This window comes from Thunnus thynnus, chromosome 12, assembly GCF_963924715.1.
Source record: "Thunnus thynnus chromosome 12, fThuThy2.1, whole genome shotgun sequence".
Classification (NCBI taxonomy): domain Eukaryota; kingdom Metazoa; phylum Chordata; class Actinopteri; order Scombriformes; family Scombridae; genus Thunnus; species Thunnus thynnus.
Window position 1 is genome coordinate 31,090,424 of NC_089528.1, and position 27,335 is coordinate 31,117,758.

General features: G+C 39.9%; 2 protein-coding genes across 2 annotated transcripts; one reads left to right on the forward strand and one right to left on the reverse strand.

Moving 5' to 3' along the window:
* Positions 1 to 1,195: 1,195 nt before the first annotated feature.
* vcpip1 (valosin containing protein (p97)/p47 complex interacting protein 1) lies at positions 1,196 to 16,295 on the reverse strand. Its single transcript, XM_067606876.1, has 3 exons — positions 13,382 to 16,295; positions 9,567 to 9,653; positions 1,196 to 7,245 (listed from the first exon to the last, which is right to left on the reverse strand). Exons 1-3 carry the CDS (start codon positions 16,017 to 16,019, stop codon positions 6,437 to 6,439), a joined length of 3,534 nt encoding a protein of 1,177 aa, XP_067462977.1. The 5' UTR covers positions 16,020 to 16,295; the 3' UTR covers positions 1,196 to 6,436.
* A 4,029-nt stretch (positions 16,296 to 20,324) lies between these two features.
* Positions 20,325 to 27,064, forward strand: LOC137193463 (uncharacterized). Its single transcript, XM_067604687.1, has 5 exons — positions 20,325 to 20,367; positions 20,460 to 20,792; positions 24,648 to 24,692; positions 26,070 to 26,369; positions 26,479 to 27,064. The coding sequence occupies exons 1-5, from the start codon at positions 20,325 to 20,327 to the stop codon at positions 26,643 to 26,645; spliced, it is 888 nt and encodes a 295-aa protein (XP_067460788.1). The 3' UTR covers positions 26,646 to 27,064.
* The last annotated feature ends 271 nt before the right edge of the window (positions 27,065 to 27,335 follow it).

A 27,335-nucleotide genomic window follows, 5' to 3' on the forward strand; every position in this document is an offset into this window, starting at 1 on the left:
ATCCACAGTGTGTCCACACAGTCATTTAAAAGTCTGTGTGAAGCTTCTATTCAGCTTCAGCAGTCTGAGTTAGTCATATCAAGTGGATATCTGACACATTTACAGTCTTTTTAGCATCAAATTCCCTCTTTGTGTTTCCTCGGACAGTGTTTCCCTGTTGAGCTGCAGGTGGAAGTATAGTAACAAAAAGAGGAACTTTGGCACTAAAAAGACTGTAACGTTGAAAGATATCTACTTGATTTGACTCATTTGGACGCTGAAGCTTCATATTAGCTTCAGATAAACTGTTGACTGCTGACTGTTGTTAGAAGACACCCTTTAATTAAATACCTTAAATCATGTTATAAAACCCTTTCAATGAGTCTCAAGTTTTACAGAAAACCAAGAATCTGCCTTCTTTTATGTATCAGTTGCTATGTGATGTTATGTTAAATGATTATTTTATGTGTCTGTATAATATACTTGGTGCTTGTGAAATCATCATTTGTAGGATTAAATTATTTGGGTCTTTTAGGATTTCCTTTATTAAATCTTGTTATTTAAGTTTGCATTTTTTGCTCTTTTAGAAGGCATCTTATTTCACGATGTACTTTTTTAAAATTATAGGCAAATATATTTTTATTGTCACTTTCCTTTTTTTCTTAGATTAAATCCTCATTATCATTCTTTGATATTTTTTCTACATCTGTCAGTCAATATATGTATTTCATGTCTATTTCAATAAGCTGATGACATGTTCTGTGGTGCCTTTAATTTGTAATAAAATCAATAAAGTTTAAAATATTTCTGTAAAGGTTCCTGTAAGGTAACATCTGCTGCATTTAAGACAAATATTAACTTTTTTTTTTTTTTTTAAGAATTGAAATAAATTTCAAAGCATTTAGTATCAGTCACTGAATCCTTTAAATATTGTATCTACACCGACTTAAATTCAGTTTGCAGTTTTGAGTTTGACTGCTGCTGTTGTCATAGTTACAGCTGGTTTAGGTTCAGATTTGCCACAATAATACAACTTTGAACCAACAGCTGTCTGGAAGAAAGAAAAAAAAACACTCATACGTCGATAAAAGACTGTGAGATTATGGACGACAAACAACGCCAACAAACAAACAAACAAACGTCTTTTTTTTTTTTTTACCTTTAAAAACGGACAAACAGAAAAAATCTGTCAGTGACGACAAAATACAAAAACAAGTGAAGGAAGTGATTTTATTGTTGGGGTTGAAAATTCATCACACATGCAAACAGCAATGTCGAAGCCGTGTATCATCGATGTTTTATTAGCAAACGAGAGAGAAGTTAACAAAAAAGAACTGAAAGGAACTGAACAATCTGTGTTTTCTGTACAGGTCCAAATATACTACAATATATACTATTATACAAGTGGATTACAATTCATGTCATTAGTACAGCAGTCACAAAGAAAAAACTTCAAGTCTGTTACAGCAGTGTCGTCGGAGCAAACTTTTTCTTCCTTTTCGATTCGTCCGAACCGGTTTCCTCTCTGACTGACTGACTGACTGACTGATGACTCACATACAGCTAACACGAGTCTGCTACGCTAACATTCCCTCTCTTTCTCAAACAAAGTGCTAAGTCTTCAATTTGTTCACCTCAACGGCAAAATAAACTCCACAAAAGGACTTGTGTTTCACATTTTGAGACAACAACTGAGCTGCTTTTTCTCTTTTTTTTGCCACAAAAACAAAAGGTTCAACTAAAGATATTTCAAAATAAAACTGTTCAATGTTTTTTTTAAAAAAAGAACCTTGATGTAAAAATAAAAAGGGATTTCATGTAAAATTATATATCGATTTTTTTTAAGGCCTGATGATTAGTTCGTCCAACAAGTCATTTCAAGAGCGAGATGGACATGTGGAAAAACATTTTGTTGGCAACACACGAGTGTAAACTGACTTCCGGTTTTACTGCTGAGGCCTCAGACGCTGAAAGCTGAACCTTCAGGTGGTTCAGATCAAACTCTAAAGCTCTGAATCGACACCCAGAAGAGATCATTGGTGGGAGAAAAGCAACAAACCGTGCAAGAGAGCTGCTGTAGACTTCTTTATAAGCATCAGTTAGTCAGGATATTATGGATCCTCATGAATCATCCACAGCTGATTTCTTTCAAAATAAGAAGCAGCGTTGAAAAAAAAAAAAAAAAAAAAAGTCAGGTCGGGATTTATTTATGGAATAATTAAATTGTCATTTCTATGTTTAGTTCAGCCATCAAACTGTCCTCCTAGCTGTTTTGATGTTTGGATTTATGTATTTATTTATGTATTTATTTGTGGTGATGTAATTTTCAGGATTTTATTGTTTAGTTTTATGTTTGTTTTGTCTTTTCTTTGTCTTCTTGTTTCCACTTTAACATGTTATTCACATTTTTTTTTTAATGTCTGCTGTCCATACATAAATCATATGTTTGATATTAAAAAATAAAATCAGTGTGCAACACACACACACACACACAGGAGTCCAAAATAAAACTTCCTGTGTGATTTCTGCCTCCTGAACACTGATTAACGCAGCCTGAAAACTTCTATTTTATTATAATATGAAAAAAAAAAACGTTTCAAACTCAAATTCTTCTCGACAAAGAGACGATTTAGAAAGTAAACGAACTTTTCTAATGTAATAAAACTGAAATGTTAAGGGAGCAGTTAATAGTGTTGGGAGCTCTGGGGGACGTAGGAATTTAAATTTAAATGAGACAAGAAGCAGGTTGTTTATCTAATATGCAAAGTTTGTTTTTGCTGTAAGAAGTAGAAAAGATTCTTAAGATTTTCATGTGCAAAAAGTGTCAAACAGTCAAAGGAGTCAAGGGAACATCATGAGCACAACCTACACAGAACTTTATTCTGGAGACAAACTCACAGTGTCCACACACTCACATCTGTCTGTTACCATGGTTTCCTTGCAGGTTGTGTGACTGCAGCTGCAATATGTAGCTGATTAGCTCACCTGCTTATTGCAGACTTTCTGCCTCTAACTTCTCTCTCGTCCTGATTGGTCATCTGACAGCGTATGTATGTCTCCAGAGTCATGTGATCTGTAAGTTATCCTGACCATCAGTTTCACTACCTGGTAAATTTTTTTCACTGCATCACTTTTTGCACATGTAATAAATAGTTTTTGCATCTTATACTTTTTTTGTTAGTCTGCAGGAAATCTTTTTATGAAATGAAACAGAGAAGAGACAAAAGTAAAAATGAAAAGCTTTTTTGGGGAACATGTTCACTTTAACATGTTATTCCTTTGATCGGTGTGTTTGCAGCTAAATAAAATCAGCAGAGCTGTCCACATACTTTTGGCCATATCGTGCAGGTTGTAGCTGCATAATAAAATCTTCGAGGACATTTCTTGCACATATTTCGCACACAAACGCACATAAGTTTTGTTAACCAACCTGCTGCGTTTACTGCCGTGTGATTTTAACAAACATGGCGTCTAATTTCTGTGACTCGTATGAGCATAAATGTGAATCACTGCTTCTGAAATATGAAAGAAACACTGATCATGAAACGAGGCACAAACTGATGCTTTAAAACTACAGGAGCTCCAGATGTTTATAAAGACGTCTGCAGCTGTTTGTTTGCGTGACTTGTTGCTTTTCTTCCTACACGGTGAATATTTGGCCAAAAAGAAGATCAGAGAAAAAATAAAATAAAGACACAAAGTTAAAGTTTTTTTTTTATCACCACACTGGGAAAAGTTTTGATCATCATCTCTCAGCAGTGAAACATCAGGTTAATGTGATTTAGTCTTACAGACTCTTTAGCGCCTCCCTGTGGTGACTGTAAACCAACAGGAAGGTGATTTTATCACGTTTATGTCGGTTTTTTTTTTTTTTTTTTTTGGAAGTTCAGTGGAGATTGTTGCATAGGACAGAAGCATGAAGGCCAAATATCAGATCAACACACTTTCATCTGATTAATTCTTTGGCCATGTTTTTTTTTTTTTTTTTTTAATGGGAGGTTTCAAACATGAAGCAAAGAAACAAATAACTCACAATTAAACCACAATTAACCACCGTTTGCTTTCTTTTCCCCCTTAATTTGTCGCTCGCTACTGCATTTCAATAACTTCCATCTGAAGTAAAAGTTATGTCTCTTTTGAAAAAAAAAAAAAAAAAAAAGGAAATAAATGATGAGTCAACTGAGGAAATTCTTAGTATTTGGATATTTGGGAAGTCTTATTAATTCTAACGAGTGCTTAATCCACTCACACAGGGCGGCGCTTGTTCTTTAAGATGTGAAGCACCTCATGAGACCAGCAGCCTGCTTTCATCAGACATGACACCAGGTTTCCCTCTACGTCCTCTAGGATCAAATGAAGACATTTAAGAATGATTATGTTGACAACCACGGTTCCCTGTGAGGCTTTGACAGAGCTTCCATGTTGTTTAGGTTTTATAGTTGAGTAGATTATTGAACGTTTATTTTAGTGTTTTAGCTTTTTTTAAAAGAGAGACCAACAGGACAGAAACAGCTGCTGCTAGTCTGACGTTTAGTGTTACAACCGCAGCTTTTTTTTTGTGGATCATTGTGTCACACTGACCTCCAGTTAATCATAAAAACTCAACCTGAAACACGGTTCAGCTTGTGCTTTAAACCTGTATGAACAGGACTTCATACGAAGCTCTTTGGGTCGTTTTACCATCAGATAAAAGAGTCTGAGTGTGAATATGTGGAGAAATAATTAACTGTTGGATCAATAAGCAACAGTTCAAACACTCAGAAACAAAAACTAAACACCTACATTGATCCTTTTGGAGCCAGATCAATATTGGATTTGTGAGGCCAAAATCAAAATGTTGTTGGTCTTTTTTTTTATTTTTTTATAGTTTTAATAAGAACATTTAAACGTGGTTATCAAGGAGACATTTTACATTTGAAAAACAAACTCATCACTGTTCTTTAAGGTTTCTTAGTCTTTGGCATTTCTGTGCTGACAGTTATTGTTACTAATCAGCAGACATATTGATATTAATGATGACTGTATTTAGCGGTAAACAAATCTGATATTTAAACAGGTTTCAAATGTAAAATATACTCTCACTGAGCACTTTATTAGGTGTGATCTAGTGCGATCCAACAACAGCTCTGCAATTAAAAGCTACTTTTATGAAGTTTCTACATTTTCAGATTTTGTTGACATTGTCAGAAAGGTGATAATTCTACTTGATGTTTATTATTGAGGTGCTAGAGGGGGGGTGGTGGTTGTGTGTCCGTCCCGTTAACATACATGAACATACAAACTGAAAATGTAGAAGCTTCATAAAAGTAGAATTTATGGCAGAGCTGATTTATTGGCTCGCTGAGTGTTTCACTCCAAAAACACTTTTTAAAGCGTCGACCTCGCAGCAGCTGTTACTCTCCTTACCTCCAGGTGGCGCAGGTGGGTCCGGAGCCGCGGCTGAGCCAGGTGCTTCACATCAGTGACCGTGTGTGCTGAGAAACTGGAATAATAAATGTGAATTTTAAGTGGTGACCCTTTTATGGCGGTCGAGAAGGAAGCGGGACAAGTCGAGCAAACACAGATCTGGAAGTCTTCGGACAACACGGGAGTCGGGACGACGTGGGGGGGGAAAGCGTATTCGGGTGATGAAGGCGTTGATGCGTACAGAGAGGCCGGTGCACTTCACTTCTCAGAGCGTGCACTTTTGACGGAAGCATGTTCGCGGGACGTTACGCCGCCGGCACACCAGCAGCAGCAGCTCCCCCCCCCCCCCTCCTCCTCCTCCTCCTCCTCCTCCTCCTCCTGACGGCAGGTTAAGACTCACAGGATTCTTCTATCTACAGGAATGCGTCTCACACATGAATCCGAGTTTGTTTTTTTGTTTTTTGTTTTTTTAAATCCTCGGATCTCGAAGCGTGTTTATAGCGAGAAGATTAGACGTCTGCAGGTGGGAATCTCAGGGATAAAAGATACAATCCTACCACCACACGGGCGACTCTGCGATATACTGCAAGACAGTCGTTTACGATACATCATCAACTGAAGAGGGAAACTTATCCTAACGAAAAGGCAAAAGAACTTCTTTCAAAAAGCGGGAATCAATCATACGCTGTATTTATTTATTTTTTTTTTTTACTGCATTCTGAAGTTTTCAGTTTGACAGCTGAGATGAGAGTGTGTACCAAAGTGCATAGAGTTCAAACACACACAGCAGCAGCCTCGGTATTGCAACACAAGTGTGATATCGGTGTGAAAGTATCAATGATGTATCGCACGGATCGTGTCTCCATGTATCCACGACTTTTCCCTCGCAGAGTCTGTAGAGAGGTGAGGACGGTCGGCCCGCTCTTAAGTCATGCAGTAAAGACAACGAAACACGATGAAGACCAAAGCTTTAGGATCCGACCTGAGGCGTTACGACCCACAGATGCCGGCCGGGCGGGGTGGAGGCGGGGCGGGGATCTCGGCAGAGTGATCAGGAGTGATCCATTGGTTCAGTGGCGTTGCTCTGCTCGGCGTCCTGGCTCTCCATCTCCTCTGGTTCCTCCGTCTTCCCCTCTGGTTTGCTGGCTGCCGCCGCCGCAACCTCCGCCGCACCTGCTGCAGCTGGGGGTTCGTGGTTGGTGGCAGATGTTGGCTGGCCGGCTCCCGTCTTAGTCCCGCCTGTCCGCTCCTGGCTGGCCCCTCCCCCTGCGGCAGCCGTGCTCTGCTGCTCTCTCAGGTGGCGCTCCATGGAGGCCTGGATGGAGGACACCATCTCCTGCAGCTTCCTCCGCTGCTGCTCCATCAGGCTGGGGTCCACGCCGCGGCCGTCCTTCATGGTGACGAAGCCCGGCGCCATGCGGACCAGCTCCCTGGTGGCGTCCTCGGGGATGTCCGACAGGTCCGGGGGGCCTCGGGACACGCTGGCGCTCAGGTCCACGCCGCTGCTGTGCTGGCGCGTGATAGGTCGGTGTTCTGGAGGGGAGGAGCCCCCGCTGCTGCCCAGAGAGTGGCCTTTACCCTGGAAGGCAGTGACGCTCTGCAGCTGCTCCTTCTTGCGCACCACGCCGCCACTGCCCAGCCGCAGCACGCCGTGGGACGGACTCCCCTCTCTGCTGCCCCTGGTGGCCGCCTCCGAGCGCAGCTGGACCAGCGCCTCCTTCACCAGCTCCTCCACCTCGGGGCCGACGGGGAAGTGACCGGCAGTGTCCACGCAGAGCTCCAGCCGCTCCTCTGCTGCGTTGTAGACAAACGTCTTCCCCGTCAGGTGAGGCAGAGTGCAGTGCTTCCCGTCCATCAGCCCTGAAAGAGACGATGAGTGAAGACTGTTCAGGACACCAAATCAAAAGTTATCTCTCAGTCTAATCTGATATTGCAGAAGTTACCTGAATATAACGAGGTTCAGTGTAACCTAAATATAGTAAACAGGGCTGGTTATGCTTTGATTGTTTTTATATTGATGCCATTATGAAACCTTACTTTTTAACGTGAGTATAAATACTTTTCCACAAAACTTAGTTGTTAAATGTTGAGTTTTGAGAATTTGAGTTACCAAAGATACAGTAAGAAATGAAGAAAAGTGATTTAAATCAGGAAATATATGATCAAAAAAAGAAGTGAACAAAACTTGCCAACTTTCAGTCTACGATGTTTTGCTGGAAACAGACTACTCGACTCAGTATCAACCTTTCACAGTAAAAGAATCACTAATCAGCAGAACGTGTTGCTGGTTTTGAATATGGGATGTGTTTGTGTCAATCTGCCACAATAAATAAAGTAAAGCCTTACAAGTGTTTGATTTGATCATATAACCTTAAAATATCAAGCATGTCGGCAGTGACTTCACTGATATTTTGAGTGAATCTTAAAACAACAGTCAGGAGCCCAAATGAACATTGAAACCTGTTTTTCTTGCTGTAATCATTCCTCCTGTTCATACTGACCATTAGAAGATCCCTTCATAATGACCTTACAATGGAAGTGATGGAGGACAAAATCCACAGTCCTCCTTCTGTGCAAAAATGTATTTAAAAGTTTATCTGAAGCTAATATGAAGCTTCAGCGTCCAAATGAGTCAAATCAAGTAGATATCTTTCAACGTTACAGTCTTTTTAGTGCCAAAGTCCCTCTTTTTGTTACTATACTTCCACCTGCAGCTCAACAGGGAAACACTGTCCGAGGAAACACAAAGAGGGAATTTGATGCTAAAAAGACTGTAAATGTGTCAGATATCCACTTGATATGACTAACTCAGACTGATGAAGCTGAATAGAAGCTTCACATCAACTTTTAAATGACTGTGTGGACACATTGTGGATTTTGGCCTCCATCACTTCCATTGAAAGCACATTTGAAGGATCTTTTAATATCCAGTATGAACAGGAGGAATGATTACAGCGAGGAAAACCTCTTTCACTGTTCATATGGACACCTGACTGCTGGTTTAACACACACTTGAAAAACTGTGAACTGGTCCTTTGAACCTTCCATACATGCAGTACCACAGTTTGCCCAGCAGATGTCTCCAGTTCATCTCCACATGTTTTTAGACAATCAACCACCTCAGTGCTTTAGAAAGTTTGGTTTCATCATCACTGTTTTCATGACAGTTTTTGAAACTAAATGCCAAGAACACAATTCATTCACTATTAAGACATTATTAAAATATTACTGACATTATAAAAGTGTTGATGTCTTTAAACTTAAAACCTCATTTGTCTTTTGATTAAGAATGACTTGTAGACATTATTTACTTTATTTTAATCACTTATTATATTTGTGTTGCAATTTATTCCCTCTTATCAATTTTATATCTTTATTTTTTGTTTATTTTATCTAGCTTTTTATTTCACTCTATTATTATTATTATATATATTTTTAATATTTTATTTTATTACATTTTCATAATATTTATTTCTAATGCACATTAGTCTCAAATTCTTTTACTGTTTACTACATTGTAATACTGTATGAGAGGGGCTCTACAAATGAATTGCGGTTGATTTTAATTGATTGATTATTGGACACAGGAAACCTGGTTAGTTGGATAAATGAGGTTACTTCAAGTTTACTGCAATGTAGTAAAAACTGGTTACTGTGAACTCTTGTATGCACATGACCAGACGTCTTGTTCACGATTTACTGCAAAAAGCTGACTGTAACCTGTTTACAGTGGTCAATGTAACGACTCAAATATTGTACATAATAAGTACATTTTTTGAGGTCCTTTAAATCAGTTTTTACATGTTATGCTACTTTATGTTTCTACTTCACTACATTTCAGAAAGAAGCTTTAGTCACTTTTAAGATTCAAACACATCTTGATGCTTTGTTACAAACTAAACTACCCAACAATATAAAAAGTGTGAAATGAGCTCCACATTGCATTAAATGCATCAGTAAAAACAGTTCAAGTATAATAAATGCACTCTGCATGGTGCCGGTTTGCATGATGAGTACTTTTACTTTCAGTACATTTTGCTGGTGATACTTTTGTACTTTTACTTAAGTAACATTTTGAATGCAGGACGTGTACTTGTACTAAAGATCTAAATAATTCTTCCGCACCGCCTTGTTACTTATCTGCATGAAAACGAACAGCTTGAGCTAAAAAACAAACGTACCCATGTCCTTTTTGACAATGTTGTAAAAGACGCCTCCCTGCTGGAATAAGTGCGGCAGCTTCTTTGCGTACGACCAAACGTCCTCACCTGGAAGAGACGCAGAGAGAAACAAAGATTTAAAAAAAAAACACATCCGAGACTCGGAAACTCAGCACAACATTCAAATGTTTCTGCAGGCTGGATATAATCTGTACAAGTTATAACAATCCACAGCTGATAGAACTGCTGTCTTAAAAGGACAATTTCCTGTTTTTTTACAGTCCAGGTCTTGTTTTTGTAGATTGCTCCATTATTTCATCAAAAACTTTTTACTCCCCAGTTTGATTTGACTGCAGCTTAAACCTTAGAGACCTTGATTAATGGATTAGTCGCCAACTTCAATGAATCGCCAACCATTTTAATAATTGATTAATGGTTAAGAATCATCCTTTAGAAAAAAAATCCATATTTTCTCATTCCAGCTTCTTCCAGTGAATATTTTCTGGCTTCTTTGGAAAAACAAGACATTTGAGGACGTCGTCTTTGGTTTTGGGAAAACCTGATTGACATTTTTCACCATTTTCTGTTTTATTATGATCTAGACAACTAATTGATTAATTAGAAAAAAAAAATCAACAGATTAACTGATAATAAAAATAATTGTTAGCTGCAGCCCTCTGGTTCAGAATCCAACTGGACTTCACTATAAACCCTGTTGTTGAGTTGAGTCTCTGAGTCCGTCTGTAAACTGAAGCAGCTGAAGAAACTGCAGAGCGATGATTGATAAAACTCTACCCTAACACTAAACAGGTAGAAAAAAACCAGTGAAGGTAAAAATAATACCTCGATTTTTACAGCGATAATAATTCACATCATCTAATTCTTCATACATCCTCTTTTGATAAAAATTACAATCACAATCAAAACTAGAAATTTAAATTGATTTCTTGGGATGAACAAAACATCAATCGGCTTATTTTATCGAGGGGCTGCAACTAACGATTATTTTCTCATTTTGTCTATAAAATGTCAGAAACGCCTGTTCTAACTTCTTAGAGCTCGAGGCGACGTCTTCAGTTGTCTTGTTTTGTCTGATCAACAGTCCAAAATCCAAAGATATTTGTTTTATTATCATCTACCACACAGAAAAGCTTCAAATCTTCACATTTAAGAAGCTGCAACTTGCAAATATTTGGCATTTTTGCTTAAAGAAAATGACTAATCGCTTCGGCTCTATGACAATCATTTTAAATTGTCTATTCAGTATCGCTGTGATGTCAAAATTTTACTCAAAATAATACATCAATCTGAAAAGATTCATTTTTTTTAGATTTATAAAGCACTGTGACTGTGCACTTTCACTCATTTTAGCAAAAATACATTACTTTTGTTAACATGTTATGAAAGATTTTTCAAATGGAGACATTTAATATATTATATCATATGTTTAAAAATAAAATATGTGTGTAATCTTGACAAAAAAACAAGGTATGACTATGTAAAAGCAGATATGATATTAGTATCTAAACATTATTTCTGACACTCAGCTGTGTGAACTCTCAGTTTACAGAAGCTGACTGATGATGTTTTGTTTGAAAACTGGACGGGAGGATTATTGAATATGAGCTCTTGCTAACAGGAAGTGCAGCGTCAGGCCTGCGGAGCGTTCAGGAGCTCAGAGTGCAGATGAAACAGACGCTCTCTGTTACGCTGCCTGCTGACCGGCCGATCTGTTTATCTGAACGCAGCCGCGACCTTTGACCCTGTTGGCAGGTGAGACGGGACTGGGACCAGATGCCTGAGTCAGCACAGTCAACACACACACACACACACACACACAGTCCTGCTGTGGTGGGCGTCGCCTGTGACCTCTGAGCTCAATCTGCTTCTCAGCCGATGCCTGCGGCTTGTTATTCACCTGCCTGTTGCGACGACCAATCGGGAACCGGCATGCACCTGAGGCGTACACCTGGACCAGAGTATGTGAGCAGACTGAAGCAGCAGCAGCAGCAGCAACAAGTTTCCTCTCATGCAGCATTACAGCCACTCTGCTCTCACTCCACAAAAAGCCCCCCGCTGCAGGTCACTCTGGACCAAATGCAGCTGCATTAAACAATGAGAGGTGACATTTAGAAGCAACGTGAACACAGTCAGCGTCAGTGGAAACACCCACACGGAGGCAAACAGATGCAGATTCAGTACAGGCGGTAAAAACCGAGCTGAAGACACTTCTGCTTGAGTTGAAAATGTTTCAACACGGGCCAAAAAAAGTGATCCTGTCTGCTGGTTTTCATTTAAAACAACACTTTTTTGCAAACCTTAAAGATTCCCGCCAAACATATAACATACAAAAATACTTTGAATAATTATGTCTAATATCGTAAAAGATCTCCTTCAATGGAAGTGATGGAGGCCAAAATCCACAGTGTTTCCACACAGTCATTTAAAAGTCTGTGTGAAGCTTCTATTCAGCTTCAGCAGTCTGAGTTAGTCATATCAAGTGGATATCTGACACATTTACAGTCTTTTTAGCATCAAATTCCCTCTTTGTGTTTCCCTGTTGAGCTGCAGGTGGAAGTATAGTAACAAAAAGAGGAACTTTGGCACTAAAAAGACTGTAATGTTGAAAGATATCTACTTGATTTGACTCATTTGGACCCTGAAGCTTCATATTAGCTTCAGATAAACTTTGAAATACATTTTTGTGCAGAAACTGTGGATTTTGTCCTCCATCACTTCCATTGTAAGGTCATTATGAAGGGATCTTCTAATGGTCAGTATGAACGGGAGGAATGATTACAGCAAGAAAAACAGCTTTTTGGGCTCCTGACTGTTGATTTAAAACACACTTGAAAAATTCTGAACTTCCCTTTAAAGGTCAGCAGAGTGAAACTTTCCTCCTTCAGCAGATGAATGTGAAAACAACACCAAAGAAAAGTAAAACTAATCCGTCTTTGCTCAAAGCCTTTTTTCATGACTTAACTAATGAAGTCAAACTTCTTTAACTACCATACAAGAATAAGACAGAACACAAATAACTGCCAAAATAAAAGCAGGATGACGACTTAAATTAGGAATTATCGGGTCGAACCATAAGGAAAGAAGACAAAGAGTCTTAAAAAACAGTTCTGAACAGTAATAACTCAAAATCAAGATCTCTTCACTCCTGTTGTAGATCTTTACGTTGTCACTAGTAATACTGTGGGAACTCAAGTTAAACTTTAATCAAAGATGGATTTAACTGAAGTGGAGCTGTCTGAAATATGAGTTATGAGTCTTTAACTGGACGTCGATGCAACAGAAGTGACGAAACTAACTTTAGTCTGAGAAACTCATTGAAATGAATTTGTGAAACTACAGTCAGATATGACTTTCACTTCTGACTGGTCAGTAGAATTACAGATATATTTGATGTGAATCTGGTTTGGCTCTGAAACAGTTCGTTGAACGAATCACGTGATTGAATTATTCTCACCGATAATCAATAAAAATATTAAATATTTGGTGGTTCTAGAAAAATACTATTTATTATTATATTAATATTGTAGACAATGTTAAAATATTCTGCTTTTCTCTGTTTGACATCACCCAACTGAATCATTTTGAGATTTTCAATCTAACTGATCAGTTAAAAAAAAATAATCAATGATGACGCTAATCACTCAATCTGTGACCTTAGTCCAGCTGATAAAGTGACCCGACACCTTCCACCTGGATGATGTGTTTTTCTCTCTGTCACAGCTGAACTGTGTGTGTTTGTAGGTAATCTCATGAGGAGGAGGTGGAGGAGGCCTCAGGGGAGGCATCCTACATGTCACACTTCTCTGTATTCTTACCCATCAGGGTTGCTAGGAGACAGAGGGAGGACATCTCAAGGTCAATGCTGTCTTGGAGTTCACGGCTGCTCATCCTGCCGGACGTCACGGCGTCCTCACTCTTCACTGAGTGTGAGCTGGAGGCGCGAGGTATGGAGGCCGCGGGGCTCTTGTCCTCAGGGCCCCTCAGTATCTCCACCGTCACCCTGTCGCCGTGCTGCAGCGCCACCGGCTCGTTCTCCTCGCCATCCTTAGGCGGGACCAGCTCTTTGGGCGGGAAGCCGTAGCGGATGCACTGCTGCGCCGGCGGCACGCTGAACTGGTTTGCGATGCTCCTCTGCAGCTCTGAGAAGGTGGTGTGGGCCTGCAGGGTCAGCATGGCCTGCCTGCCGTCACTGGTGGTCACACGGATTTTCTTCTCCTTACTGGACGAGGAGGGGGAGGAGGATTTGGTGGGCGTGGCCGGAGCTGAGGAGGAGGAGGTTTCAGGAGACCCGCTGGGGGAAGATGTCCGGCCGTGGCCTTTCTGCTCCTGCTTCAGCCGGTCGGTCCGGCGTTTCTGTGTGACGAAGGCCTGCTCGCTGATGCTCTGCTGCAAGCTGCGCTCCGCCCGGCTCATCGTCAGCTCCTCCTTGTGGAGCGTCTTTGCTTTCTGACCTGTCAGGATGATCTTGGTGGGCGGCTGGGGGTCCACCACCTGCGGAGTCTCCGTGGTGTCGGTGAGGCGCTGGGCGTGGGCCCCGTCGATGGACACCGGGTTGTACTCGTCGGGGTTCTTCTTGGCAGTGTGATGTAGGATGGTGTTGACGACTTTCTGCACCAGGATCTCGCTGCCAAACTCCCCTGGGAAGTGTTTAGTGACCAGCTTCATGGCCACATCATACACATTGCTGTTCAAAGCCGGTTCAGTCTCATACTGGAACCAGTACACCGTCTCCCGCACCACCCGGCCCCCCCACTCCAGTGTGATGGGGAAGGCCTCAGGGAGGTTGTCGTACTCCTTCCCTTCCCAGTAATGCTTAAAGCCACACCCACACTTCCCGCCCTGGGAGCGGGTGTTGGTTCTGTCCCCGTCCAGGTAAACCACCGACCCGTTGCCGTGGATGTGGCGTACTGATGTGCCATGACACCAGTTGCAGGTGTTGAGGGAGCTCAGTTTGTAATCTGGGATGAGGACGTCTCTCTGGGGGTCATACGAGCAGACTACATTGTTGAGCGGGAAGCTGTAGTTCTTGTCCGGCCGTAGCTGACCGTGTGTGGACTTGGCTAAGTTGTAGAGCTTCCCGCCAGGAACCAGCCACTCTGCCGGCACGTGGAGCTCAGAGAGGGCACCGCAGATCAGGCAGCGGTGCAGCCGGTTCTCCATCACCGACTTCTTAGCTGCCTCAGTCACCTCCTCCGGTTGGATGCCGATCACACCAGTGCGTCTGTAGACGTACTGGTGCACGTCGGCCACCAGTGACGGGTGGATGCTGTGCTTCTCCATGAACACCTCTTCCATGGCGTTGACCAGCCTCATCAGATATTTGTCCTGCAGGCTGCGGTCACCGCCAATCACACAGCTTCCGTCCGGTTCCAGCTTGATGTACTTCCTGATGAGCTCCTGCGGGACACCCCAGGCCTTTGGCAGCAGGCGGGCCGGCAGCTTCGGCAGCACCGTGTTCTTGATTCCCACCAGGGGGATGTAGTGGTTCCTGCCAGAGCTGCTCCAGGCGATGCAGATGGGTTTGTTGAGCTTCCCGTCTTTCCCCCTGCACTGCTCCTCCGCCACCAGCCCGGGCAGAAAGGTGGCTGAGTAATCCCCTGAGCTCCTCATCCCGCTCAGGGAGTCCAGCAGGATGATGGGGCGGTGCAGGACGTTGGCGAGGCCGAATATGTGGATGTTGCGAAGCCCGAGCGGGACACCTTCAGGCGGGATGAATAGAGGGTCGCACTCGTTGATGATGTCCTCCCACTCAGCAGCATCAATAAAATCCTGAAAGAGGCTCTTGTAGCGGTCCAGGTTCTGCTTGAAGTTCTGCTTCAGGTTCTCTCTCAGGGCGTGCCAGAACAGTTCTCTGCCCACCAGCGCTCTAGACACGGCATGGACCAGGCAGTGCCCGTCTCCATCCACATGGACGGGGATGAGACATTCTCTGCTGCCATTGGCTTTCTTCACCTCCTCCAGAGTGTCGTGGAGGTAGATGAGACTCCCGGACCGGTCCTTGCCGTAGCCCATGGTGGAGACATGGTCCGGCTCGATCAGGAAAGCTCTGTCTCCCAGCAGCGAGCAGTCAAACATCTCGCCCTGGTTCATGTCCCTCAGCAGCCGGGCTTTGCCCGTTTGTTTGTCCATGCCGTACCTGGTGAGGACCGGAGACAGCAGCTTGCAGTGGTAGTTGGACAGCCCCATCACCTTCACTAGCTCGGTCCCTTTCTTTGGGGCCCCGGTGACGCCGAGCAGCGCATTTCTGAGCAGATTGTGGAGCACAACATCTGGATCCGTCACTTCTTCGACATTTATCAGGTTCTTCTGTTCGTGGCGCTGACCACACTCGGTGCACTCGATGCTAACGGAGCCGTGAGCGGGGAAGAAGAGCCTCGCCTGACATTTCGGGTCTGGGCAGGTACCAGACAATATACGCTTGTCTTTCTTCTTTGAGCTCTGCAGCAGCGACATTTCGGGCGGAGAAAAGCTGAAACTGTGTGTCAGCTTCACAGAATCATGATAGTCAGGCTGTCAGACGGGCTTCGACTCTGCTAACCAGAGTTATTTACCAGAATAACACAAGAACAACACGGAAGCGGCTGTTTTTTTCTCTGGCAACTGACCGTTGCAAAACGTAACTACGTCATGACGTCGAGTTGTGGGAGTTGTAGTTTTTGCAATGTGATTGCTTTCCCATATGCACTCACGATACTCGAAATTACTGTCTTTTCTTTTTATCTTTCTCCCAATATTTATCAGGAACCACAGAATACCTGTTTGGCTAAATCAATATTTATTGTTAAATGATTAGAAATAGCAATCTTAACCTTAAATTGACTACATTTACCAGAATGCAACACGCTGCAGTGACGTTTTGTTGTGTCAGGAAGTCAATAAAGCGGAATCATGGCTGTATGAGCAGAATTGATGGATTGTTTCACGAAGTGTTTTAATAAATCTGGTCACTAAGATGTAATAAAACCAGTTTTGGCTGCTTCGGTTTGTACAGTTTTGTGGGGTTGTGGGTTTGTATAGTTTAGGCCATGAAGCTAGCTGATGTTACCGACTACCGAGTTTACCGGTTAACTTGGCAGTAGCTACTAGCCTGCTGCTAACCGGACTCTGAGCTGCTCACTTTCTAGTTAGTCAAGAAAACGTTAATAGAAACAATAATGACAGCTAGTCGCCTGAAACAAGCCGTGTATGCCAACTAACGGCTGTTCAAAACGGTGCGCACCGAGCGGCCCGTTAAACCGATAATTTCCCTGTCTGGACCTGGAGCTTTGAGAGAAAAGATGCTGCCGCCGAATTCCGCTCAGAAATATGACAATTCATTGTTTATTTGCTCACTGGCCAATATTAAGAAATTAAATAACAAGACCAATGCTTCAATTAAATAACGGGTGACTCTTTAACAATACGTCACACATTTATCCATCAAGTTGCTTTTATTTTAATAGGATTTTTTTTTTTTTAGAAATTTGGTTCGGTCTTGCTGCTGCTAGGGTGTAATGGTGGCCGAAGACTGGGGGAAAGGGTTTTTTTTTGTTTGTTTTTTAAATAATACAGGTATAATTCGTTAGATGTACGGCTAACTGAATATTTGGTGTCTCCTGACAATTCATTTTTACATGTTAAAATGTGTATGGTCAAGTTTTAACATTTTACGGATTTCGACCGTTAAACCCTGCGGCGTAAAAATTACAGATTTTTGAATGGACGCTGGCGAAAGAAGAGTTATTCATTTACCAAACTGGGTCTGCTAAGTGTTACTAAGGTGTCACGTTAAATTAAATTGCAGAATAGTCGAATTATGGTCAGGCTGAGGATTTTACCCCACATAAGTGTGTTTATAAAAACACACTTTAATGTAACACCTGAACTAATACAGACAATGGATTATGAGAAAAAAACATTACACCATTATATCAGATGAGCAATTGATTAATATTAAAGGACAGGTTCACACTTTTTCAAGTGTGTCTTAAAACAAGTGAGGAGCCCAAATGAACATTAAAACATGTTTTTTCTTGCTGTAATCATTCCTCCTGTTCATACTGACCATTAGAAGATCCCTTCATAATGCACTTACAAGCTTCAGAAGCATCCAAATGAGTCAAATCAAGTAGATATCTTTCAACGTTACAGTCTTTTTAGTGCCAAAGTCCCTCTTTTTGTTACTATACTTCAACCGCAGCTCAACAGGGAAACACTGTCCGAGGAAACACAAAGAGGGAATTTGATGCTAAAAAGACTGTAAATGTGTCAGATATCCACTTGATATGACTAACTCAGACTGATGAAGACTCATATAAGCTTCACATCAACTTTTAAACTGACTGTGTGGACAGTATGAACAAGAGGAATGATTACAGCGAGGAAAACCTCTTTCACTGTTCATATGGACACCTGACCAATATTTTCAGACACACTTGAAAAACTGTGAACCTGTCCTTTAAGTCAGATATGCAAAAATAAATAATTTTGTAATATCAATGTAATAAATTGATTAAAAAAAAAATAGGCTATACAATGCATAACTTTACAAGAACTTTGCATTCTTATTGATTGTTTTAGAATTTTTCTAGTAGTATATAATATCAGAGAAAAAAAAACTGAGCTACCACCAATTTAATTAAAAATAAAGTGTCTTAAATCATTTCAAAGGGCTTTTACAGTGCTTCATTCTTTCTTTCAAGATCAGTATTATGTTGTTTTATCCACTAGATGTCACTGCTGTCTTGACAGCAGAATTAGAGGAAAAGCATCATGTTGCCATGGTGACCATAGATGGCATTGTCAAGATCCCTTTGTGTCTCCTCTGAATGACCACAGGGTGGCAGTCTTTCTCTTTGATTTTCAATTTCAGAACTCACCATGAGGTACAGTAACTACTTGGCCTTGCCATTTTAGATCAAATTAGTTAAAAATTAGTAATTACTAATTCAAAATATAAAGACAACTTGCATTATTATTATTAGCAGTAGTATTTGTTTCAGTCTTATTAATTACATACTGCATATACTGTTTACACTGAACATTTGCACATTCTGGTCAATATTTTGTACATTTCATTTCATTCTCTTCAATGTAAAATTTAAACCTGTAGCAGCTCTTCTTACTTAGAATGTATTTGACATATTTTTTACTGTAAGTTTTTTTCTTTTTTATGTTATTCAGGATTACTTAAGTCTGTGTATATTTTTGACTGTTAGGCACCACAACACTGAGGTAAATTCCTTGTATGTACAAACCTGCTTGGCATTAAACCTGGTTCTTATTTTGATTTTGATAAAAGCAACTCCAAAATAGTTAATTAAACAATACATTTAAAATACTATTACTATTATAAATGTACAAAAGCTGTTTTGTGTCAAACAAAGTTAAAATGAACTTCAGTTCAAAGATTCAGATCGCAACAAAAACAAAATGTACACAAGATTCAAACTGTAAATAAAAAAAAACTAAAAATGTATTTGGAAAAAAATCAGACTGCACCAAAAAGTTTCACATTTTGGGCATTTCTTTCCTTTATTTGACAGTTGAAAGTGCAGAGAGACAGGAAACAGGGCAGAGAGAGGGGCATGATACCTGGAATCAAAATGCAGATGTTATGGTTTTGTGCAGTGGTTAGCACTGTCACCTCACAGAAAGAAGCCTCTGGCGTCAGACCTGCTGGCCGATCGAGGTTTTTCTGTGTGGAGTTTGCATAATCTCCCAACAATGTTCCTTTTCCCCACACAGTCCAAAGTTCACTAAAAATAAACTAACTCTAAATTGCCTGTGAGTCTTAATAGTTGTCTGTTTTAGCTTTTCCCTTCACCCTTTTCCCTGCAAAAGATAAGTAGATAGGTACTGTATATCTAGGTTTTAGGTACTAGTGTAAAGTGAGGATCTTTTAATGCCATGAATAACTTTTATTAATCAATTAACTTGATACAAAGTTGAGTAAACAGCAGAAAGCTAAAGCAAATCAATATTTGCTGTGAGCTGCTTTGCCTTTAAAACAGCAGCAGTTTTCCTCAGTTCACCTGCACACAGTTATTCAGGCGTCTCAGCTGCTTCTGTCTCTTCATGTTAATCCCAGACTGACTCCATGATGTTGAAATCAAGACTCTGTGGGGGCCAAACCATCTGTTGCAGGACTCCTTGTTCTTCTTGTTGCTGAAGATAGTTCTTTATGACTCTGGTTGAATGTTTGGGTTCGTTATCATGCCTCCAAATCAAGAATCTCTAAATCTGTAAATGTTGTTCATTTATAAAGTTCATTTATAAAGTGCTGAACATCAGATGTCTCCTCCTTCACTATAAAGTCATTTTCAGTGTTTATGTACTGGAGGCTTCAAGTTTCAACATCACACTTGTGTAAGTTGCATACTGGACCATGATTGACTTAAAACTAGGTGTGATGTCATAAATCCTGCTCGTAGGTAAAAGTGTTAAACTGAGATTTAAGGTGATACAGAGAAACTTTCAGAACAAACTCAAACATCCAACTGAAGGAAAAAGAAGAAAAACATATTTTTAAGTTGAGGGGGATTTTAAGGTTATTAGTAACAATCTGCTTTTAAAACACAAATCAAAATGTCTACTATGAAAAGGTCTACTGTCAGACAGCAGCCTTATCTGTCCGCCGCAGGGGCTGATGGGAGGTATGAGGAGCTGTTAGAAACCACGTGGCCCTCGTCTGATCTCACAGCTTGTCCTTGTTTGGCCTCAGCTGCATCAAAGCGCCACTTCTCCCCAGGTTCACCAGAGGAAACACCACTGCACAAAATGCTTTTCCTCCCAGCTGCTGCTCTGTGCTGTCTGTGTTCAGGTGAGTGTTTCCAGCCAATCAGGAGCCCACAAACTCAACCTTTAACAAACACTGTCACACTGACCTTCATCTGTGTGTCTGTTTCTCTACAGTGCTGGTTGCCATGGCAGCAGAGCTGATTCAGGATGATTTAACATTGACCAGGAGAGCTGGTGAAAAAGTCTCCTTCGGCTGTGGAGGAACTGACCAGTGTTACAGTGAATCCCCATTTGTATACTGGTTACAGAAGAAAGACACAGAAACATTCACATTTATTCTTGATATTGACACGACGAATGGTAACATAGATAGAAGTTACAATCATTCTCAGAAAGATGATTTCTCAGTTGTAAAAGAACAGAACAGCAGTGAGTTGCAGATCCAGACAGTTAAACTCTCACATTCAGCCACCTACTACTGCGTCTGTTATAAGAGAGATACCCACAGTGAGAAATGATCCCTGCAGCCTGAACAAAAACCTCCAGATAAACAGATGTCAAACAGTGTTTGTGACAGGAAGAGAGCAGTAAACCACAGCCCAGGTTCACATATTTCACCTCCATCTCAGCCAGAGTCACTAACAAACTGAGCTGAGGACTAAATGTTTGTCTGTTGGTGTCAGGATTTTGATTTAAACATTATATTTCATTGATATTATTTATCAGCTATTTCAGCAGGTTTCCTGTTGTTCCACACAGTGAGAACAAAGGAGCAACACAGAAGCACAATGATACAACAAGATGAAGACAAACAAACAACAATATAACACAGATAAAAGAGACAAATAATGGAGAGATCAAAAGTGAAACTTTATTAACATTTGATTTAATAACAAAAATTGAGAAAATAATAAATAGAAAAAGATGTTTGACAGAGTTGAAAGTTTGAGATGAAGATAAAAATGGTCTTCTTTGACCTGCTGCTGGAATAAAGTTCATTCCTCCTTCACAATAATAATCTGCTGTTAATGAAAACACTTCCTGTGTCTCTTTCACAGTAAAAGGCATCAGGCAGCATTCATCACGTCACATCTTTGAGCAGATTTCAGCAGATAATTTCACTTTAGTAAAAGATTCATCACAATTCTTGGATTTATGACAATTTCCCCTCAACAGAAATGTGGTAAATGTAAATGGATTTTGCTCTGTGAGCAGCTGAGACTGTCTTCACAAGAGAAACGACAGCAGACACTGTTTGTTTCTTTTAACACGACCACCATCATTTCCTAACTTTAACCACGTGTTTATTATTGTAACCATGACGACGCAGCTCCCCTCATCTTAAGGAGGAAGTCATTTTAACCCAAACCATGATCTTTACCTAAACCTAACTAAACCTTAACCACAGGTTCTGATGTTTACTGTCCATATTCTAAGACAAATGGCTCCACTACAGCATTTACTATTAGAAATTTAATCCTTTATGTGATTCAAAATGTTAAACAACAATTGATTGACAAGCAAACAAAAGCTACGGCTCCTATGAAAATGTACCTGCATGGCAGCACAGGTACTAATGTCATCCTAACTTGGTTTAGTTTATAATACTCAACAAATCTCCTCAAATGTGAACTTAACAACTTTTGAACTGTAATCAACAACAATAATATTTTATTTTAGTCCATCATTCTTATCTAAACATCTGGAGTGAACCACACAACATACTGTTGTAATGTTAAGTTGTAGTGAAGGATTTTACACCTGCATTTACTGATGTTTTGTCCACTAGTTTTCATCAGAAACAAGTAATGACCAACACTGACACATCATCAGCTTTTAAGTTGATATGTTGAACTTGTTAGCAAACAGTTGCTTATTTCCACATCCAGCAGTTACGGAGCAACATTATCATTCATTTGGAGTCGTGTTTCTGTCCACCTGGTGAATGTAAGTCCATTATTCACACTCTTTTAGCTCTGTTTTTACTCTCTACCAACTCCTGAGGGAAATGTCTGGCTCTTTAGCTGCTAAATGCTCCACTATGTTCAGCAGCTAGTCTACAGCTAACTGTGTCTGTTTGCCGTTTGGTGCAGAGCAGGTAGTGTACAGTGGCTTTTTACAGCTTTTTCTCTGAAAACAGCTGCCTGCTGCGGCCCAAAACGACGCTATGAGAGCACTGAGAGTGAACCAAAACAGTAAAGTTGCAGCCGGACAGACAAACAATGAGCTGAAACTCACTATAAAGCTCCGTAAAGCCGAGAGGAGCTGCAGAGTCACTGATAATTCTCTGTAGGTTCATCACTACGAGCCACGACCAACACATTACACACTGACAGATCATGGTTATTATAAAAATATTGATTATAACAGCATTAAGTAATTTGCATCATTACAAATGTAGATTTGATTTTGAATGAGTTCTTAGTTTAGTTTAAATTTTGACGTGATGGTGGCGCTAGAGGACAAGTCAGAGAATCAAAGTTATTTGTTGTTTTAACCCAACTTTTAGCTTTTATGTGTCAAAATAATATTTTTGAGAAATTTCAGTCTGGTTTTAGAGCTTTACATAGCACAGAAACTGCCCTCCTCAAAGTAAATAATGACCTCTTTTTAGCAGCTGATAGGAAGGGGGGGCGCAATTTTAATTCTTTTAGATTTAAGTGCAGCTTTTGACACAGTAGACCACACTATTTTAATTGACCGTCTTAAAACCTGTCCATCAGTGGTGTACCGCAAGGTTCGATTTTAGGTCCAATTTTATTTTCTATTTATATGCTTCCACTTGGCCAAATCACTCAACACCACAACGTTTCCTTTCATTGCTATGCAGACGACACACAGATATACCTTCCATTGAGACCCGGTGACCCAAGAAGCCTAGCTTCTGCTGTAGACTGTCTCAGCGATGTCAACTGTTGGATGGCACAAAATTTCCTTCAACTCAACAATTCAAAAACAGAAGTCATACTGTTCAGTCCTCCAAATAACCCATCAGTCTTGGTCCCCTATCCACCTACATGAAGCCCACTGCCAGAAATCTCGGAGTACTGTTCGATTCAGGTCTAAGTTTCAAACCACACATTAACAAAGTTGTCCAGTCCTGCCTCCTCCAAATCAGAACCATTTCCAGAATTAAGCCAATGCTCCACCATTCCGACCTTGAAAAAATCATCCATGCTTTAATTTTCTCCAGACTAGATTACTGCAACTCCCTCCTCTCCGGTATAACACAAAAATCCCTGTTCCACCTCCAATAGTCCAGAACGCAGCAGCTCGGCTTCTTACTGGTTTTAACAGACAACATCACATCACTCCAATTCTGGCTTCTCTCCATTGGCTCCCTGTTCGTTTTAGAATTGATTAAGATTTTACTGATCACTTAAAACACGGCTGGGTCTGGCTCCAAGCTACATAACAGATATGCTGACCCCATACGAGCCAGCCCGCAGCCTTTGATCCTCAGGTGGGGCCCTTCTGGCCATTCCAAAGTCGAGGCTTAAATCTAAAGGTGACCGTGCTTTTTCCATCAGGGCCCCTCGACTTTGGAACGACGTGCCTGTGGAGATAAGGCTTGCAGAATCAGTAACTTCTTTTAATTTACCTCTTAAAACCCATTTTTATGGACTTGCTTTTATGTAATGTTGTCTTTAGATCATCTTTCTTTTAAACTTCATTTTTTCAACTTTTCATCTTTCTTTTAAATTTTTATCATCTTTTTATTGTCTGTCTTTGCCTTTGGCCGCCATCTTTTTAAGGTCAGATCTGTTATTGTCTTCTGTTTCATGTCTTTGCTTTGCAATGTGCTGCTTTTGCTTTGTCTGTCAAAGCACTTTGTAAACTTTGTTTTTAAAAGGTGCTATATAAATAAAGTTATTATTATTATTATTGTTATTATTATAATTCATCCTGAGGGGAACATGAATATTTCTACTAAATTACATGACAATTCATCCAATAGATGAAAAGATATTTCAGTCTGGACCAAACATGTCAACCTGCTGGTGGCGCTAGATTCAAAGTTAGAATCAATCAAGTCAAATAAATAATTGAATCCTCTGGGGACCGTGAACGTCTGCACAACATTTAATGAACAATCCATCCGTCCTTTGATCCACAATCAGATCCAATCGATCTGCACTTAAGTGGTGGACCGACCAACCGACTGACATTAGCATCCATATAGTCACACTGCTAATGTGGCTAAAATCAAATAAAAGAAGAGACAGTCATGTTGATATGAACATTAGAGAAACACATCATGGAGATGAAATATGATACTGGTTCATAATTTGGATTCGTTCACCTCAGCTGACACATTCAACAGCAGACAGGTTTTTGTCACAGTCTCATTCACTGTGGGAGGAAACTGGTACCCCATCTTTGGCTCTGGAACTAAACTGTATGTAGGTAAGACTAAACTTTCATTTTCCTTCAGTTGTTTTATTGAGCAAGTTGAAAATGTGTTTTTAGTTTTAGTTTCTGCTGCTTCAGGCTTTACATGTTAGTTTTTTCATATTTAGTAGAGAATTCTTGATGCAGCCATTCTTCCATAAAACAAATCAATAACTCCTGAAAAGAGCTTCAAATCTCACTGCACACCACAAGTTCTTCTTTATTTATGCATCACATCAAAGTTTGTTTACAGCCAAAAAGTCTGATATCAGTAATGTTACAAATAAACAGTATTTAATAATCTCACTGATTCAGCAGCAGCTCCTGTTTATTAAAAACAAGATGGTATATGATGTGAAACATCATTTAATAAATGTTCCTAAATGTCATTTTAGAAGCAAATAGTGATAAATATATTGTGTGTTAAATATACAGTATATATTTGTAAATGGTAAAATGTATCTCATGATAATTGTGTGTTTATGATGATAAATATGTCTTTTAGTGGAAGATAAATTAATGCATGAAGGCAAACTCATTTTAAATGTGTGATGAAGCTAAATATAATTTATAGATAAAATGTATAATTGCATATCTTAATCCATATTTAATATAAATCAAATTGTTATATGAAATCAACATGATGTCAAATATACAATGTCAAAAATATTTTAGAAAGTATTTGATAGGAAATATAATGAATCAGATATATTATATTTTTTATTTACATATCTGAACATGTTGTGGTAATTGTGTTTTATATAAAAGCTAAAACTATTTAAATGTTGTTAAAAGTATTGATGTATTGAGTGTCTGATTAGAGTAAAGTATATGCTGGTAAATATACTTCATATAAACACTATAATCATTTACAAATGTAAAATAAATATAATATATTTTAACTGAGTAATAAAACTATAATTTAAATTTTACTGAGACAAATGTCATCATATTATTTTGTATTATATTATATTATATTATATTATATTATATTATATTTGACATATCCAGACATATTGTGGTAATTGACTTTTTTGTAAAAGCTAAAGCTCTTAAGTTACAATTATTTATTGATTTTTATCAATTAAAGTATATGGTGGTAAATATATTTTATATAAAACACTATAATCATTAGCAAATGTATTTTATATGAGGCTGTTATGTCATGATATGTTATATATTTTAGCTTCCATGGAATTTGAGCTTCCATGATGCTTTAGTTTGATATGATTATTGATACAGTGTCCAGTAGATGATGTTTGTGGTGTATTGATGAGTAGTTTAGTGATCATGTAGTTTCCAGGATCAGACTGAATGAAGTGCAGTGCTGTAAGCTGCTGTTGACTGTGTGAATGTGTGTCTGTGCTGCTCGTTGCTGCTATCAAACTTCAGATGAGCAGGTAGTGAAGCCCGTGGTGAGCGTGTACCCAGCAGTCAACCTGGAGGGGAAGAGCTCCCTGTTGTGTCTGGCCTCAGCCATGTCTCCTCCTCTGGTCCAGTTCTCCTGGAAAAGACAGAAGAAGAACGGCCTGCTGGAGGATCTGCCCCCTGCTGAGGGAGAGCAGCTGGAGCTCAGAGAGCCGGGACGCACCGCCTCCATCCTGCTGCTCCATCGGCAAGAGAACAGCACATATAAATACCACTGCTACATCAAGCACGAGGGGATAACAGTGGAGGCCCAAACAGAACAAGGTAATGAAGGCTTGGTGACTGTGTTCAGCAGTGATTCAGCTTCATCTGGAGACGCTGTCAGAGAGAGCAGAGGAGCAGAGCACTGACATTTGTTTTTTTCCTGTTTCAGAGGTTTCTGCTCTTCCTCCACCTGTCCCGTCTCAGTACCAGGTGAAGCTGCTCTGTGTGCTGTACACAGTGCTGATAGTGAAGAGTCTGGTGTACTGCTGTGGACTCTCTCTGCTGATGATCCTCAGAAACAAGGGACCGTCCACCAACTGCACACATGCTGACTGACTGTTTTCTGCTCGCCTTTTCTCACCATCACATCTCATCAATTCATCTCATTTATCACTTTGATCAGTGTTCACAAATGTCACTTTTGACGTGTTGCGGTTGGTTTTACATTTTCTCATTAAAAACAGTTTAGACACAGTTGTCCTGAAAAAATACACACACACACACACATATATCAGTATATTTGCAGTTACTAAGTGTAAATTATGTAAAATATTATTGTCTTGATGCTCTGTTTATTATTCCACTTTTAATTGTTACTTGTATAATAGTGTAAAGTGAAGTTGCATCATTAGGTGCCTGGTAGATATTTAAGTGCTTACAGTATTTTTTCTCTCCTGCGTGTTTCATTTTTATAACATTATGCAGAAGGTGGCAGGTTTGTTGTCATTCAGAGTATAATAAACTGAAACATCACAGTTTCTGTCTTTTATAATCATTCATGTTTTTATTAATTTCAGTTTGGATATGCAAATAATGCAAATAATACAAATAATCGGACACAGAATCCACTATTCTTGTCGTGAGTAGATATCAGTAAACTTTCACATAGTACAAATATACAGGAAGATACAAAGAAAAGCTTACAGCTAAACAGAAACAACAAAGTCAAGAGAAGCAAAGATAAACATAAAGTTATTAAATGCAAGCAAGTAGGTGTAGTGTGCCAACAGGTTGGTATCATCTTGT